Source organism: Zalophus californianus, chromosome 15, assembly GCF_009762305.2.
Source record: "Zalophus californianus isolate mZalCal1 chromosome 15, mZalCal1.pri.v2, whole genome shotgun sequence".
In the NCBI taxonomy this organism is placed as follows: Eukaryota; Metazoa; Chordata; class Mammalia; order Carnivora; family Otariidae; genus Zalophus; species Zalophus californianus.
In genome coordinates, this window is record NC_045609.1 from 32,760,304 (window position 1) to 32,778,420 (window position 18,117).

Consider the following 18,117-nt stretch of genomic DNA (forward strand, 5'->3'; position numbering starts at 1 on the left):
ACAGATGCACGTGTGTGTACACATCTGGTAGATGTCCCGTAGGAAATCATCAGGGCTCCTCTCCGGCTAGGCCCCAACATCGCTTCCCACTTTGCACCCTCTTTAGCTCCCTGTGCCCTGGATATCCACAGGACAGTCATGCACCCCCCCTTCCCAGTCCTCCACTCCTGCACCCCCACCCAGCACTAGCACCACTGGTGGTGGCTCCCGCCTCCCCTCTCCCTCAGGGCTCAATTCAAGTCCTTCCCCTTCGCCAAGGGTCCTGAGCTTCCCCACTGGGCACCCCTCCAGGCCTCACTGTTCACACTCCATTCCGCTGTCACACCCAAGTTACCAACCAGCTGATTTACACCTGGGCGTACCTGCCCGCCTGAGCTAGACTGTGAACTTTGGGGGATCAGAGCCTCTGCCTGAGGTTTCTGAGTCCCTGGCACAAAAGTGGGCACAGAGAAGGTGTTTAAAGCACTCTTATCTGAATGGACAAACGGATAACTGAGCAAGGGGCTTCCTAAATGAAGGAATGGGGGTGGCAATGGCTAGAGCCAGGGGTCAGGGGAAGGAGGGGCGCAGCCATTGTACTGTTTACCCCAGCCTTGCTGAAGCTTCTAGGGGCTTTGCTGGCCCACTAGCTGTCTTGAGCTCACACGGCCCCAGGCTGAAGGACAGAGGACAGCCCGAGTCCATCTGGGGTGGGAATCAGGGTGGTGGAACTGAATGGTAGCCAGGAATTCTGGGTGCCCCGTGGGTGACTTCGTCCTAGTCAGAGGCTCTCTGGGAGCTCTCAGTCGTCATCCTGGGACGGGAAGGCTATACAGAGGAAAGGTGGGCGTCGTGCTTTTATTACACGCCCGGTCCTCCTGAGACGGGCCAGAGACTGCCAGGACATAACTGCGTCCTTCATCATGATCCTGAACTTATGACCCCACGTTGGGAAACGGCCCAGGGCCTTTCCTTCTGGCAAAGTGTGAGCTCTTCTACCCAAAGGAGGAAGAAAGCCGATTGAAATCAGGTGGATCCTGGGCCCTCTTCCATATGTGGCCAGCCTCTGACAGAGGTGAGGTGGGGGTCACTGAAGGGTGAGACCCTAGAGCACCTGGCCTCTCCCAGACCACCCTTGAGACCAGACTCCCTCGGTTCCAGGGCCTAGAAGGTGGATAAAGAGAGCACGGGATTAGCTATCGGGAGGGAAGCCACGGCCCGCCGTCCCCTCCCCCAGTGGGCTAGAACACCTGAGCACCACCCTGTGGTGCTCCCCTCCCCTTCCTTCCTCCCTGCCCCACTGCCCACTAGTGAGCCTCTTGGGTTTGCGTCAGAGTGAGACGCAGAGGCATTGCCCAAGGCATGGACATGTCCAGAAACCTCAAGCACTGTTTCCTCAGTGCCAGGGCAGGAAGGGCTCAGCTGGGAGGGCCTTTGGGGCACTGACTTCCTCCTTACTCCAGAGGCCACAGGAAGCCAGACCCGCCTCTCCCTCCCATGCTCAGGCCTGGTTGCAGAGAGAAGGGGCTCTGTGGGGCAGCCCCTTCTCCCAGCCCCTGCAACCTGCCTGATGGCAAGACCAACTTCTGGGAGTCTGGGGCAGTGGGGCAGGCCAGCACCACGACTCCCATCTGTGAGGCTGAAAAGAGGCCCTTCCCTACAAGGTGGCACTCTTGGGCTCTACTGGCATCTCAGAGGTCTTGGGAGGACTCCCTGCGGGGTTCCTGGTGGGTGGTGAGTGCTCCCAGCTGCATCCAGGACCATGCGGAGCCATGAAAGGAACACTGGCCTTCCTAGACGGTCATTTGAGGCATCCACCCTTCATTGACATATAATTGACATGCAATATTCTACTAGTTTCGCGTGTATATATCCTAGTGATTCAATAGTTTATACATTGTGAAGTGATTCCTGTGCTGAGTCTGGTCACCATCTGTCACCATACAAAGTTATTGCAATATTATTGACTCTATCCTGTATGCTGTACTTTTCATCCCCGTGGCTTATTTATTTTGTAAGTGGAAGTTTGTAGCCCTTAATCCCCTTCACCTAGTTCACCTGCCCCCCACCCCTCCCCGCTCTGGTAACCAGCAGTTTGTTCCTGTATCTATAAGTCTGTTTCTGTTTCATTTTGTTCTGTTTGTTCGTTTGTGTTTTTTATTCTACACGTAAATGAAGTCATACGGCATTTTTCTCTCTTTATCTGACTTATTTCACTTAGCATAATATTCTCTAGATCCATCCATGTTTTCACAATGGCAAGATTTCATTTTTTAATGGCTGAGTCATCTTCCATTGTATATATATGTATACCACATCTTCTTTATCCGTTCATCTATCGATGGATACTTGGGTTGCTTCCATAATTTGGCCATCGTAAATAATGCTGCCGGAAACATCTGGGTACACGTATCCCTTGGAATTAGTGTTTCTGTATTTGGGGGGTAAATACCCAGTAGTGTGATTACTGGATCATAGGGTTCTATTTTTAACTTTTTGAGGAACCTCCATACGGTTTTCCACAGTTTGCATTCCCACCAACAATGCACAATTGTTCCTTTTTCTCCACATCCTCACCAACACTTGTTTCGTGTGTGGGGTGTGTGTGTGTGTGTGTGTGTGTGTGTGTGTGTGTGTGTGTGTGGTGTGTTTTATTTTAGCAGCCCTGACAGGTGTAAGGTGGCATCTCATCGTGGTTTTGATTTGCATTTCCGTGATGATGAGTGATGTTGAGCATCTTTCCATGTGTCTGTTTTCCATCTGGATGTCTTCTTTGGAGAAATGTCTGTTCACTTCTGCCCATTTTTTAAATTGGATTATTTGTTTGGGGAGTGTTGAATTGTTTAAGTTCTTTATATTTTGGATACTAACCCTTTATCGGATATGTCATTTGCAAATATCTTCTCCCATTCTATAGGTTGCCTTTTAGTTTTGTTGATTGTTTCCTTCCCTGTATAGAAGCTTTTTTTATTTTGATGTGGTCCCAATAGTATATTTTTGGTTTCATTTTTCTTGCCTCAGGAGACATATCTAGAAAAATGTTGCTACGGCCGATGTCAGAGACGTTATTGCCTGTGCTCTCTGCTAGGATTTTTATGGTTTCGGTCTCACATTTAGGTCTTTCATCCATTTTGAATTTATTTTTGTGTTTGGTGTAAAAAAGTGGTCTAGTTTCATTCTTTTGCATGTAGCTGTCCAGTTTTCCCAGTACCGTTTGTCAAAGAGATTTTTTTTTCCCACTGAATATTCATCTTTCCGGCTTTGTCGAAGACTAATTGACGGTATAATTGTGGGTTTATTTCTGGGACTTCTATTCTGTTCCATTGAACTAGAACACTTCTGATTTTTTTTTTATCTTTTTGATAAGAGCCAGGTATAAGGTATAAGGTGATATCTCATTGTGGTTTTGATTTTGCATTTCCCTGATGATGAGTGATGTTGAGGATCTTTTCATGTGCCTATTGGCCGTCGGTATGTCTTCTTTAGAGAAATGTTTATTCAGGGCACCTGGGTGGCTCAGTCATTAAGCGGCTGCCTTCAGCTCAGGTTGTGATCCCAGGGTCCTGGGATGGAGCCTTGCATCAGGCTCCCTGCTCCTTGTGAAGCCTGCTTCTCCCTCTTCCACTCCCCCTGCTTGTGTCACCTCTCTCACTGTGTCTTTCTCTGTCAAATAAATAAATAAAATCTTTAAAAAAAACAAAGTCTGTCAAGCCCTCTGCACATTTTTTATTCGGGTTATTTGGTTGTTAAGGTGTGAGTTTTTTTATATATTTTAGATATTAACCCCTTATTGGAGATAGGATTTGCAATTATCTTCTCCCATTTAGCGGTTGCCTTTTTGTTTTGTTGATGGTTTGCATGCAAAAGCTTTTTTGTTTGATGTAGTCCTATTTGTTTATTTTAGTCTTTGTTGCCCTTGCCTCAAGAGAGTGAGTCAAAAAAAAAATATCGCTAAGACTGATGTCAAAGAGCTCACTGCTTATGTTCTCTTCTAGGAATTTTGTGGTTTCAGGTCTTACATTCAAGTCTTTAATCCATTTTAAATTTCTTCCCATTGTATATTCTTGTCTCCTTTGTCATAGATTAATTGACCATATATGCCTGAGGTTTTTTTCTGGACTCTCTGTTTTATTCTATTCATCATCTGTGTGTCTGTTTTTGTGTCAGTACCACACTATTATGATTACTGTAGCTTTGTAGTACAGTTTGAAACCAGGGGTCATGATCTTCCCAGTTCTGTCCTTTTACAAGATTGCTTTGGCTATTGGGGGTCTTTTGTGGTTTCATACAAATTTGAGGATTCTTTGTTCTAGTTCTGTGAAAAATGTCTTTGGTATTTTGATAGGGATTGCATTGAATCTGTGGATTCCTTTGGATATTATGGACATTTTAACAATATTAATTCTTACAATTCATGAGCATGGTATCTCTTTCCATTTTTTGTGTGTCATCTTCAATTCCTTTCATTAATGTCTTACAGGTCTTTCACTTCCTTGGTTAAAGTTATTCCCAGGTATTTTATTCTTTATGATGCAATTGTAAATGGGTTTGTTTTCTTAATTTCTCTTTCTGATAGCTTATTATTAGTACATAGAAACAATCAATTCATGTATGTCAATTTTGTATCCTGTGACTTTCTTGAATTTGTTTATTAGTTCTTTTTTTTTTTAAGATTTTTTTTATTTATTTGACAGAGAGAGACAGAGCGAGAGAGGGAACACAAGCAGGGGGACTGGTAGAGGGAGAAGCAGGCTTCCCGCGGAGCAGGGAACCCAATGTGGGGTTCGATGCCAGGACCCTGGGATCATGACCTGAGCCAAAGGCAGACACTTAATGACTGAGCCACCCAGGGGCCTCTCGTTTATCCGTTCTAATAGTTTTTTTGGTGAAGTCATTAAGGTTTTCTATGTATAGTAGCCTTTCATCTGCAAATAATAACAGTTTTATTTCTTCCATTCCCAATGTGGATGCCATTTCTTTCTTTTTCTTGTCTAATTGCTGTGGCTAAGACTTCCAATACTATATTGAATAAAAGTGGTAAGAGTGGACATCCTTGTCTTATTTCTGATCTTAGAGGAAAAGCTTTCGGCTTTTTGCCACTGATGATGATAGCTGTGGTTTTGTTATATTTGGCCTTTATTGTGATGAAGTATGTTCCTTCTATACAATTCTGTTTAGAGTTTTTATCATAAATGGGTGTTGAATTTTGTCAGATACTCTTCTTGCATCTATTGAGATTATCATATGATTTTTATCCTTCGTTTTGCTAACATAGTGTATCAGGTTGATTGCTCTGTGGATGTCAAACCATTCTCGCATCCCTGGAATAAATGCCACTTGATTGTGGTGTGTGATCCTTTTAATGTATTGTAGAATTCAGTTTGCTAATTGTTGAGGATTTTTGCATCTATGCTCACCAAGGATATTGGCCTGTAATTTTCTTTTTTCATGATGTCTTTGCCTGGTTTTGGTATCAGGCAAATAAAATAAGTTTGGAAGCATTCCTTCCTCTTCAACTTTTTAGAATAATTGAGGAGGTTAACTACTAACTCTTCTTTAAATATTTGGGAGAATTTACCTGCAAAGCTGTCTGGTGCTGGACTTTTGTTTGGGGAGGAGTTTTTAAATTACTGATTAAATTTTATTACTTGTAATCAGTCTATAAGGATTTTCTATTTCTTCATAATTCCATCTCAAAAGGTTACATTTCCTACTTTTTAGTTTCATTGACCTTGCTATTGTTCTTTAAGTCTCTGCTTATTGCCACTCTGGTCTTTATTTCTTCCTTTTACTAACTTGGGGCTTTGATTGTTCTTTTTCTAGTCCCTTTAGGTATAAAGTTAAGTTGTTTATTTGGGATTTTCTCTTGTTTCTTGAGGTACACCTGTATAACTATGAACTTTCCTCTTAGAACTGTTTTTGCATTCTCCCACAGATTTTAGAAAGTTGTGTTTTCATTTTCATTCATCTCAAGGTATTTATTTTCCCTTTGATTTCTTCATTGACCCATTGTTGTTTAGTAACATGTTGTTTAGCCTTTACGTATTTGTTTTTTTAAAGTTTTCTTCTTGTAATTGATTTCTGATTTCATACCAGCATGGTCAGAAAAGATGCTTGATATGATTTCAGTCTTCTTGAATTAAGACTTGTTTTGTGGCCTAACATGTGATCTCTCCTGGAGAATGATCCATGTGCACTTAAAAAGAATGTGTATTCTGTAGTTTGGGGATGAAATGTTCTGTATATACCTATTAAGTCCATCCGGTCTAATGTGTAGTTTAAGGCCAATATTTCCTTGTTGATTTTCTGTCTGGATGACATATCCACTGATGTAAGTGGGGCATTAAAGTCCTCTACTATCATTGTATTACTGTCCATTTCTTAAAATCCCTATGAGCTTTCAAAGATAACATGAGAGATTTCGAAGATATTTCCTTCTTAAGACAGACACTCCAGAGTATTCCTCAGACTTTGTGCAAGTTCCCTCTCTGGTAGAAAAGTTTGAGCAATGTTAAAATAATGCATTTCCCCTCTCTGTATGATTATTGTTTTTATAAAGATTCATTGAGATTCTAAGACCCAGAAGAATGCCTCCGTGATGGTGGGATTTAGTCCACGTGACTGATGACGGCAGACGAGAACTCCAGAATATTTGAGCTGGAAGGAACTGTAGATATCAAGTCAGGTTCTTTATTAACAGAAAAGGTCCAAAAAAGGAAATGGGATATGCCCAAGGTCACAGAGCTCCATCTCAAGGGTGCCAACCCTACCTGCTTTGGAAACAACTTTAGCAACCACCTGACACCCACCCCTCCAAGATCCACAGCTGCAGCTCAGTGGACCCATTGCCTCCTCAGGGGCAATGAAAATCTTCTTGGGTCTAGGTCTGCTGCCCATCTGTCCCTCCGCAGGTGGTTCTAGAGCCACCCGAGGTGGGTTCCAAAGCCCCAGGAAAAAGAGGTGCACAAGCTGTCTACATCCAGCTTTTTGTATCATTTGCTTTCTGTTCTGTGGCCTTGGCAATGGTCTAGTCCTATTCTCTCTACCCAGACATCTTTGCAGTTATTATAAACTTGTTATCTTAGTCACTAATTATGGCTTGTATTAGTCAAGGTCCCAGCAGGAAACAGATGGCACACTCAGGGCTCAACTGAAGAGAGTTTAATGGGGGGACTGTTTACAGAGGGCTGGTGAAGCGCCAATAGACTAGCAACTGCAGGAAGCCATTACCACCCACACATCCAAAAGGACAGTAAGAGGAGGTGAGTTGCATGAGCCCAGTGGGAGCTGGAGCCATGGGAGAAGGGCCACCCAGCAGGAAAAACGCAGCCACTGGCAGAACTACAGGGAGGAAAAGAAGGAATGTGGAAGAAATGCCCCACCTCTCTTTCTTCCCTCCTCCTGGCTTCTGCCAGGACCTCCTGTTGGTGAAACCCATCTGGAAGCCAGATGGCAAGGGAGCCCAGCTGAGATGGCCCACAGGGGATGTCCTCCCAGGTGGAGAAGCAGAGAATGGAAGGGGGGCAGCGCGAGGGACAGAGAATATCAGCACGTGACTTATTTCTTTCTCTCATTTATCTACTCTGCTTGCAACGTGCCACATCTGTCATCTCTCTCTGTTTCTTGAGTGCCGATCACTGAGTTCCAACTGGCTGGACATTTCATGTGGTCTGATTAGACCAAGTATCAGCCAGAAATGGCCAACTGCAGAAAATGTTGTTGCAGTGATGTCATGTTCTGTAAGCTTTATTCTTCATGGGTCAACAAATTCTGCCCATTTAAGTGCCCGAAACCCAATGTCTTCCCTTTTAAAAATGCTGAAAATAGGTATTTCTTCCATTTACTTGAACAGTGGGTGAAGCTTAATACTGTGTTGGACTGAGACTCTCACATTCATGCCTTTGGTGATCTGGCAGGAGGCCCAGGGTCAGTAAGGCCCCAGCCCAACCAAAGCTGTGGGCTGGGGGTGGTTACTGGGGTTCATCTCATATGCTAATTTGAATCGCTAGATCGCTGTGCTGACAAGGATCATGAGGCTGTATCTAGCCTCAGCAGTGCCACAATTGATTAGTGATGTCTGCCATGGACATAGACAAAGCTATGGTGGTGCCATCTTGGACCTAAACTGTTACCTAGCTTGGCTTTTGGAGGAACGTCTGTGATTTCCTCCTCTACCAGCCTGTGACTTCCTACCCTTTCATTCTTCTTTCTTTCTCTCACCATACTAGATCACGCTAAGTGATCCCAGCCTAGGAGACTATCCAGCCAGGTCCACCTCAACCCCTCTAGCTAGCTGACCAAGGAACCTGACCACACTCTTCTTCACAGGCCACCACTCACGTGTACGTGACCGTCATGGACGAGAATGATAATGCGCCAGTGTTCGAGCAGCCCCACTACGAGATCTTACTGGATGAGGGCCCAGACACAATCAACACTAGCCTCATCACCATCCAGGCGCTAGACCTGGACGAAGGGCCCAATGGCACAGTTAACTATGCCATTGTCGCAGGCAACATCATCAACACCTTCCGTATCGACAGACACACGGTCAGCAGCTGATGGTGGGGTTTAGGAGGAGGCTCAGGTGGCTAAGGGGATTGGAAGGGACCTCAGTGACATCATGGGAGGTGGGAGCAGAGCAAAGATGGAGTCTGGGAGGAAAGTGTGGGGGCAGCCAGTGCAGAAGGAAGCAAAGCTTGTGGGACGGCAACAAGGGCTCCCCATCGTGGCCGGGATGTCAGAGCACACTTCCTGGGGTGGTCTGAGGTACCCCATGAAGAAGCTGGTCCCCGGGGTGCCCCAGACCCACCAGCCAGTGATCCACCCTTGTCCCTTCTGTTACCCCCCAGGGCGTCATCAGTGCCGCCAAGGAGCTGGACTATGAGATTAGCCATGGCCGCTACACTCTGATCGTCACTGCCACGGACCAGTGCCCGATCTTGTCTCGGCGCCTCACCTCTACCACCCCGGTGGGTGGGTGGGCGGGACATAGCCTCAACATGGGGGAGGACAGGGCCCAGAAAGCTCTAATGGGGAAGGGGAAAAGGGAAGATTGTCCAGGAGAAACACCTAAATCCGAGAGCCCTGTCCTGGTCTTGGTAACTCAGCCAAATTTGCTGTGTGACTTTGAGGAGGTTACTGAACTTCTCTGCGTGGCTGCATCTATCAGACAGACGATGACACCTGCCTTCCTCCCCTTCATGGGAAGAGCACAAACTCTGGTCAAACCAACAGAAACTCATATCCCTGCTCTTCAGCTCCCTAGCTGTGTGACTCTGGGAGAGTCATTTAGCCTGCCTGAACTTCGCTTTCCTCCTCCATGAAAGGGAGATAGTAGAGACTTGTCAGGGTGTGGGCAGAGCAGATGAGACCATGGGAAATGACCGTAGTACGGCAATAAATAGAAGTTTGTAGCATTATTATTACCAATACAATGATTATGCCCATAAAAAGGCTTTGACAATGACAGTAACTTATCCATAGGCATAGTTTAAAAGCCCCCCCACCACCATCCATGATCCCTGAGGATTCTTGCATCAGCCCCCTGAGACAGGATTATCAGACCCACTTTACAGATGAGGGAACTGGGCTCAGCACAGGGCTAGCCGGGATGCAGCCCCAGCTAAGCTCATCCACCATCTCAGGTACTTGTGAATGTGAATGACATCAATGACAATGTGCCCACCTTTCCCCGAGACTACGAGGGGCCATTTGATGTCACCGAGGGCCAGCCAGGGCCCCGAGTGTGGACCTTCCTGGCCCACGACCAGGACTCGGGCCCCAACGGGCAGGTGGAATACAGCATCGTGGATGGAGACCCTCTGGGTGAGTGGGGCCTGAGCCGGGCATGGAGGGCAGCACAACCTGGGGGCCTCTACCCCACCCCACTTAGGAGTCGTGGCCTTGCGCTCTCTGGGCCTCAGTTTCCCCACCCATAAGATGATGGAAATACTCTTCTCCCCACCCCTTCCTCACAGGGATATGTGAGAACATTCTGAAATCTGAGACTGGTAGCCTTGGAGGGTCAGAGACCCCTTTGAGAATCAGATAGAAAATGCCCCTGCATCATACCCAGAGGAAAGAAAGACTCCAGGGCAGAGGGAGGGTGAATATCCTTGCCCCAAACCTTCAGGAACCCCCAGATGCATTCAGCACCCAGATTTTTCCGCACAACTTGTTACCATGAATAGGCTTCACAGCTACCTCGGTGCTTGTCCTCAGGTGGAGAGCAGGGCTGGCCCAGGCCACAGCGGTTCCTCAAGTCCGTTTCCACTCATTGCTGCAGAGTCGGAATTCCAAACTCAAAGGCCTGCCGGTGTCAGGCCAGGGATACACATGGGGGAAGGGGTCTAGGCAAGACAGTAGGGAGTAGTGGGGCTGTGATGGCCACGCTCAGCTCCGGCCAGTGTGGCTGTGTCAACATGCAGGCCCACAGGGGCTAGGTCTTCCCGTCTTCAAGACAAAAGCTAGAAATCCAAATCTTTGTGAAACATCCTGATTTTCAATTGATCAGTTGATCATTCAGTAAATATTTATTGAGCACCTACCATATGCCAATCGTATTCCAGGTGCTGAGGATGCAGGATGATACAAAACAGACACAGACCCCTGCCCTTAGAGAGCACGCATTCCAGTGGGAAGACACAGGCGAGGAACCTACGTGGCTGAGGAGATAACTTAGTATGTCGGGAGGTGCTGAGTGCTAGGGAGAAACATAAAGCCAAGAGATGGGACATGCCAGGCAAAAGCTGCAGTTCTGGATAGGGTGCTCAGGGAGGAGGTGATATTTGAGGTGACATTTGAGCAAAGACCTGAAGGAAGGAGGAGTGGGTCATATGGACATCTGGGAAAGACCATTCCAGGCAGAGGGAACAGCAAGTGCAAAGGCCCTGGGGCCAGAGCACACCTGGCACGTTCACATGTGTGAACGCCAGTGGCTGGCGTGAAGTTGCGCGAGAGGAGGAGCAGGAAGGGATGAGGTCAGAGAGGTAGTCGCTCCAGATGTTCTTGGGCCTTGCTGACCATGATGAGGACACGGCTTTGGCTCCGAGTGGTCTGGGAACCATAGGAGGGCTTGGAGCACAGGAGGCACACGATTGGACTTAGCTGTTACCAGGGCCACTCTGACTCCCGTGCTCAGAACAGACCGCTGAGGTTAAGAGTGGGAGCAGAGGGACCACGGGAGCCTGTTGCAGTCACTCAGGCTACAGATGGTGTAGCTGGGACCAGGCTGGTCGCACCGGAGATGGTGACGGTGAGGTAGACAGAGCTCTGGTATAGTTCAGAGCTGGAGCCAACAGGATGTGCTGACGTATTAGATGTGGAGAAAGTCTAAGCTGACACCAGGCTTTCGGTCTGAGCAACTGGAGAGAGGGCATGACCATCTGCTTGTGGGGAGGCTGCAGTAGGAGCAGGTGTGGGGGAAGACGTGAGGTGAGGGGTGAGATCTCAGGTGGGGCTTAGATGCACAAGCCAGGGGTTCGGGAGGGAGGTCTCTGCTAGAGGCAGGTACCTGGGAGCTGTCAGTATAGAGATATGCAAAGCCACGAGATGCGAGGCCCGCACTGGGGAAGGGGACAGACGAGAGCTCCAAGGGTAGAACCCAGAACCTGGAGGGTATTCGCAACCAGGAGGCTAAAACTCCACTCCCGTAGGGCAAGACTTGGAGCCCCTGCTAGCATGAGCTTGCAGGAGGTCACCCCATTCTGACAGGCCACCCTTTCATGTCCCAAAAGTCCCTTCTCTGACCAAGCCCTGTGGCTTCCTTTCCCAAAACCAGCACAGTGAGGGACTTTCTCTGTTATTCTCACAACCATGGAGGCTTTATCTTTGCATGGGAGTTCCCGCACCTGTTTGGGAGGCTGCCAAAGCTTCATTGAGGGGTGGCTGCTGGGCAGGCGGCTGAGCCCCTTCCTAGCAAGAGGCCCTCACTGCACCCAGCTTTGGGGTACAGGGCTCACACCTGTATCCTAACAAACTGTAGACGGCTCCATACCATGGATTTTTGGAGCCTTGAGCCACACCTCCCAGTTAAATTGACACATGATCAGGGTCAGCCATAGGAATTCAAGGTCTTGTGGGGTGTCCCAGGAGACTGAGAGGCAGGCGCACACACACGCACACACACACACACACACACCCCGCCTGGAGGAGTAAGAGAAGCTTGGAGTCCCCTTCCCCTAGGAAGGAAGAGCCCAAAGATAACTTCAGGATCACAGAGCACGGCCCCATTTCAGGATGGACAACGGAAGGCTGGGGGTGGTGGGGAGGGAGAGGCAACCTGGGGGCATGGCTGACTGGCTCCCACAAGGCACAGTATCCACTCCGCACAGCGCCTCCTACCTCCAGGTTCAGTGACACCACGGTGGCAACGTGAAAACCTGACACGCTACGCGTCAGGACTATTATCAGTGGAGAGCCAGCTTAGTGACACACCGTAGGTGAAGGCGCATGCCCTGGGCCACCCAGCTCCCAGCACTGCAGCCTGAGCCTGGAGGGGCTCCTGTTGGTGGGGAGACATCAGGGACGACAGGGTTCTTGCCAAGCCCCACCAGGCTTTGCAGAGGAGATACGTGGTCAAGCAATAGTTGGGAAACAGGCCCTGTCCCCTGGGACCCCTCCCTCTAACCTTGGCCTTCCCGGGACCTCCAGCTGCCCCTTCCAGTCAAGCCCGCTCCACCCATCCTCCTCCTCCGTGAAAGCCCCCCACTTCCTTCAGAGGACCGCCTGGGCTTCCTTTCCGGGTCCCTCTAATGACACCAAGACCTGCCATGGGTCCAGCACACGGGACGTGGACCAGGCCTTGTCCAGTCCCAGCGCCACCATGCAGTGGTACCTCTTTACTGGCCCACTTTCCACATGAGGACATCAAGGCAAAGCTCAGTCACATGCCCACGGGCACGTGCCAGTGAGGTCAGGATGCAGACAGAAAGCCTTTGTATTTCACCCCCGTCTCCAAAAGGAGTGGAATGCTGGGGAGTTCCCTGGGGGCAAGCTGCCGAGAATAATGTGTCCTGGAGTCCTTGGCCTGTCCACCTCCCCGATCTTCAGTCCTTGAGCTGATCTCATGGGGGTCTAGCTTGGGCCCAGTCTCCCAGAGCCTCAGGCCTGGCCCCCTGAGCTCTCAGAACCCTTTTCCTTCCTTCCAGAGGGTGGCTGGCTTGGGAGAAAGGGTTGGAGGCAATCTGTTCACACATGGTCGGGGGCCCAGCTACGGCTGGGAAACCCCAAAAGAGGGAATCCCCAGCTCTTGTGAGACCTTGGAGTGTCAGGCTCAGGAAATCCTGCCTCGGACAGCTTCCGCCCCTCTGGGTGGGTGTGGCCTGTGAGGCCTGTGGTGGGGGGCACAGAAGGGCTGTTCGGGAGTCAGGGCAGCAACGGCGGGGGGCAGGGATGGTGAGGTAGGATGGGAGAGAGCAGGCAGAGGGAATTGTTGGCAGTTAGAGCCCCCATCCTTGCCGTGCCCCTGTGTGCTGTGTGTCCACAGGCAAGTTAGTGCCCCACCCTGGGCCTTTCCCGCAGGTGTCAGAGGAAAAGTGAAGGAATTCTTTTCTCTGTCCCCAGTTCCTGGGCATGCATGGAGGCAGCCCCCCTTCCTCACATCCACCCCGCCTCCCTCACTCCCCTTCCCTGCCCTTCTCCTACCCACCCGGGCTCCCGTCTGCTCCCCTCTGCCCTTCCCCTCCTCCCACGCCCTGTGCTCAGGCTTCTCTCCCAAACCTCCCGCCCTGGTCCGCTCTGATCAGGGGTCTAGAAAGACCACCGTTCCATGGACACAGTAGGCTGAGGCCCAGAGCGCTGGATTTGAATACTGGTTCTGCAATGAACTTGCTGTGGGAGCTCAGACAAGGTGTCACCCTTCTCCGGACTCTCGATTCATTTTCCAAAGGACACGAGGGCCTGGGTGGTCTCTGAGGTCCCTTCCAGGCCAGTCTGGGAATCTGAGGTTCTTGCTGTAGACTCTCTCATACACCCAGCCCCCTCGGCCAGGCCGAAACAAGGACTGAAGCCAAAGGGCCAGCTGAGGGCCTTCTAAAACATCAAAGACAAGAAGTCAGGTCTGACGAGGGGCCAAGAGGTAGGCCAAGAGGTGGCCCCGGGCCTGGCAGAACCCTGTTGACAGACCGGCCGTGGCTCAAGACCAGGGCTGTATGGAGGGCAGCTGGGGGCTTCCCTGCCCTCAGTTACTTCTGCTCTGTCCTGCCCTGTGCCTCACCACTAGCAAGCCGTCCCTTGGGAGTAAGCTTTGCCCTTTCCCCCTGTTTTCCAAGACGTGGTGTCTGGAAGGGATTGCACATCACAAAGTAGCCGAGACCTTCATTAATCAGTTTCTGATCAAGAGTGGTGAAAGGGTGCTTGTGTAGAAAGGGGGCCCCACTTTTTCTCGACATAATCGTCTTACTTAGGGTCAGTCCCTGTCCTGCATGTGGCCCAGGGAAGGGAACTGAACTGGTGTCTCAGGCACGCTGGGGTATAAGCAGACCCATGAGCACCTGCACCCCGAGTAGCTCTCTGTCCCCCTCGCTCCCGCCCTGCCCAGCCCTTGGCAGGCTCCCTGAGGATCTGAAGCTGGGGACATGGGAGGCCCTACACCCAGCTGTCTCCCACCCCTGGTGAGTAAGGCTTGCTAGAGGAAGCAGGGAGAGGCCAGGGCTTTCCACAGCTCCCGGCCATTCCCAGCTCACTCCAGCCTCCCCTGGGCAACACCCAGGGGAGTTTGTGATCTCTCCTGTGGAGGGGGTGCTGCGGGTCCGGAAGGATGTGGAGCTGGACCGGGAGACCATTGCCTTTTACAACCTGACCATCTGTGCCCGCGACAGGGGGGTGCCTCCTCTCAGCTCCACGGTGAGTCTAGGGGCTCCCCTCACTGCCTACCTCCACTCTCCATAGAGGTTCCTATTAATATGCCCACCCTTGGGCCCAGAGAGGCCCCAGGCTGACCTGGAGTCAGTCCAGACCTGCAGAGCCCCTAACAGGCCGGCCAGTGCCTCTCGGGGCTCACTGGGGCCTGGTGGCCGTGGCGGTTCAGAGCTCTCCCCACCCAGCCAGCCAGGCCTCCGCACCTGTCACTCTGCCGTTTGCCCCCCGCCCTCTGTCCGGCTCTGCCTCTTGGCCCTTTCGGCTTGCTTCTTACCCTCATTTTCATCTTCATGCCTTATTCATTAACCTTGCCTTCCTATTCCTTCTCCGTGGCCACCTGCGCCTTTCCTTCGTCAATCACCACCCCGCCCCGTTGCTTGCCTGCCCCATCTCGCGCCCATCACTTCCTCCTCTTCCCCAACACGCCCCAGATGCTGGTGGGGATTCGGGTGCTGGACATCAATGACAATGACCCTGTGCTGCTGAACCTGCCCATGAACATCACCATCAGTGAGAACAGCCCAGTCTCCAGCTTCGTCGCCCGTATCCTGGCCAGTGACGCTGACAGTGGCTGCAACGCGCTCCTCACCTTCAACATCACCGCAGGCAACCGAGAGCAGGCCTTCTCCATCAACACCACGGTAGGGGGGCCCCCAGGGTTCCTTCTCAACAGGAGGACCCAGCCCTAGAGGCTTTCTGCTCTGCTGTCTGGGCGTCTTCGGGTTCAATTTCCTCCTCGAACATCCATCCTCTGCTGGGACAGGGGAGTCTCTGGGTCGTGTGGGATCTTGGATTTCCAGCTGAGCCATCTCTGAGGTCCCCGTCACCCCCAAGGCTTGCCATGTGCAGCGATGGGGCTGGAGCCTCAGTTCCATTTGGTTTATTACCAAGATGCACCGGGAAGTCCTCATTGTCCTCTTGGAGTATTAGTGGCTTCTAGCACCAAGGGGTTCTCAGGGGGCCCACCCGTCTCAGAGAGCAAGACCCGGGCATTGGTGGGTCACTCTTGCCCTGGCAAGACCCCGCCAGCCTATGATGGCCTTCTAGACCATATCTGTGGCAATCTGGGGAGAGAATTCACAGCTGCTCCTGGAGCTGCAGGCAAAGCAGTTGGGCATCTGTGGACCAGAGCCCAAAATGGGTTCACTGCTCAGCTCACCAGCCCTCCACATCCCAGACAGGGGTCATCACCGTGAACCGGCCACTGGACCGCGAGCGGGTCCCAGAGTACAAGCTGACTATTTCCGTGAAGGACAACCCGGAGAACCCACGCATAGCCAGGAGGGTGAGGCCAGAGGACACGGGGGAGCAGGGCTGCATGCTGGAGGTGGCAGGCAGCATGCCCGGGGGTTAGATGCACAGGTGTCCGAGTGAGCCCATGCCGGGTTCAAATCCCGGTTCTACCTGCCATTGGGTGTGTGGCTTCGACGGGCAGATTTCTCTCCTACCCCATTTTCCTTCTCTTCTGCAAAATGAAGACTATCCCCACCCCAAAGTTGTGGAGAGGACTAGAAGGAGCCAATATCTATACAGTCATCAGCACTGTGCCTGGCATGTGGCAAACACTCAATGAACACCAGCTGTCCTCTTTTCTCCCCAAACCACTGATACTTGGGCAAACAGCACCCATCACCACCCCCTTGCTTGCCTGCCCTATCTCGCGCCCATCACTTCCTCCTCTTCCCCAACGCACTCCAGATGCTGGTGGGGATTCGGGTGCTGGACATCAATGACAATGACCCTGTGCTGCTGAGCCTGCCCATGAACAGCAGCATTGAGTGGGGGTAGATGGGAAGCTGGGAGGCTGGACCCACCCCCCACCCCCACCCCACCCCCCCGCTGCTACCTCGCCCTGTGGTTTTGAATAACCACCTCACCTCTGGGCCTTGGTTTGCTCGGCTCTGCAACAGAGATAGCATCCTGGGGTATGGAGAGGTTCTAAGATAAGGACGCTACTGTGGTTTTTGAAAGGCACAAGGTACAGCACTGGGGGAGAGTTTGGTTGGGCCCAGACTGGGGTATCTGGCAGGCCTGCAGGGTCTGAAAACCCAAGAGTCATCTTCCTGCCTGAAGTCCTTCCTTACCAGGAGATGGAACGTGATTAATTGCCGGTTGCATCCACCCTGTTCACGTCACAGTACCTCTGTGAAGGAGTTAGGATTCCCATTTGCCAGACTGGAAAACTGAGGCCCAGATAGGGGAAACAATTTGCCCAAGGCCGCCAAGTGAGCTGCTAGCACAGCAGGGACTTGAACTCTGGTCTCTGGACCCTCAGTGTGGGCTTTTAAATCCTCTACCTCTGCACCCCAACCCCCCACCTCCCAACCCTCCTCCCACTGGAACATTTTGCTAGAACATGGCCTACAACCTAACCCTCCCTTCTGCCTCCCTCAGGATTTTGACTTGCTGCTGATCTTTCTGGCAGACGAGAATGACAACCATCCCCTCTTTACTGAGAGCACCTACCAGGCAGAGGTGATGGAGAATGCTCCCGCTGGTAGGTGCCAGACCCACCTGGGAGTTCCTGCTGCTGAGGCATCACCTGGGCCCCAGATGCCTGAGGACCTCCCTTGCACTTGATAGGGGCCCGGCTGAAGCCTGGCTGGGGAGGCAGCCTCACCCCATGGCTGACCAGAGACCCAGCAGGTGCAGAAGGGTGTGGAGGGGAGGCTGTTGAGGGGCTGGTGGGCCCCGGGTTGCCACACCTCTTGGGGGTCAACCAAAGACGCCATAGATCTGCTTGGAAAAGACAGCTGTGGTCATTGGTTCCCAAAGTGGTCTGAAAGCCGCCCCATTACCCCCCCCCCAAGAGGGACAATTAAGGCGTGAAGACTACCCAGGAAAGGGGTAAGCTCACCCCTCCCTGCTCCCTCACCCCAGGAACACAGGGCATCCTAGAGGCTTCTGGAAGCTCAGGGAGCACATATAAGCAGAGGAGGGGGGCCAAGGGGCCGCAGGTAGGCCAGTCCAGCCCCTTCCCTGCACAAGTACACTGACCAGCCTCACCCTCTTCAGAGGAACAGGCTCTCCTTTTTAGCGCGCCCCTGGGGAGGCCCCCCTCACCCCTCCTCCAGCTTCCCCAGCCCCAGAAGCTTGGATTCTAACTCAGAAAGACATGAGCCACGATGCTCCTTGTCTCTGGCTGGACATTCCCCCCTCCATCTCTTAATCCCACCTGTGTGTGCGCACACATGTACATGCTAGTACATGCCCGTGTGAGGCATGTGTGGGCTTGCTCGTGCGCACAGACACACACATAGGTACCCGTGTGCAAAT

At 51.3% G+C, this 18,117-nt stretch overlaps 1 protein-coding gene across 1 annotated transcript in view; it reads left to right on the forward strand.

Moving 5' to 3' along the window:
* CDH23 (cadherin related 23) overlaps positions 1–18,117 on the forward strand; it is a 414,708-nt gene that overhangs the window by 373,434 nt on the left and 23,157 nt on the right. Inside the window, exons 39-45 of the mRNA XM_027587690.2 lie at positions 8,308–8,529; positions 8,832–8,951; positions 9,627–9,807; positions 14,693–14,826; positions 15,273–15,482; positions 16,019–16,126; positions 17,236–17,338. Coding sequence (XP_027443491.2) covers positions 8,308–8,529; positions 8,832–8,951; positions 9,627–9,807; positions 14,693–14,826; positions 15,273–15,482; positions 16,019–16,126; positions 17,236–17,338 — 1,078 coding nt within the window. The remainder of the gene's footprint in view (positions 1–8,307; positions 8,530–8,831; positions 8,952–9,626; positions 9,808–14,692; positions 14,827–15,272; positions 15,483–16,018; positions 16,127–17,235; positions 17,339–18,117) is intronic.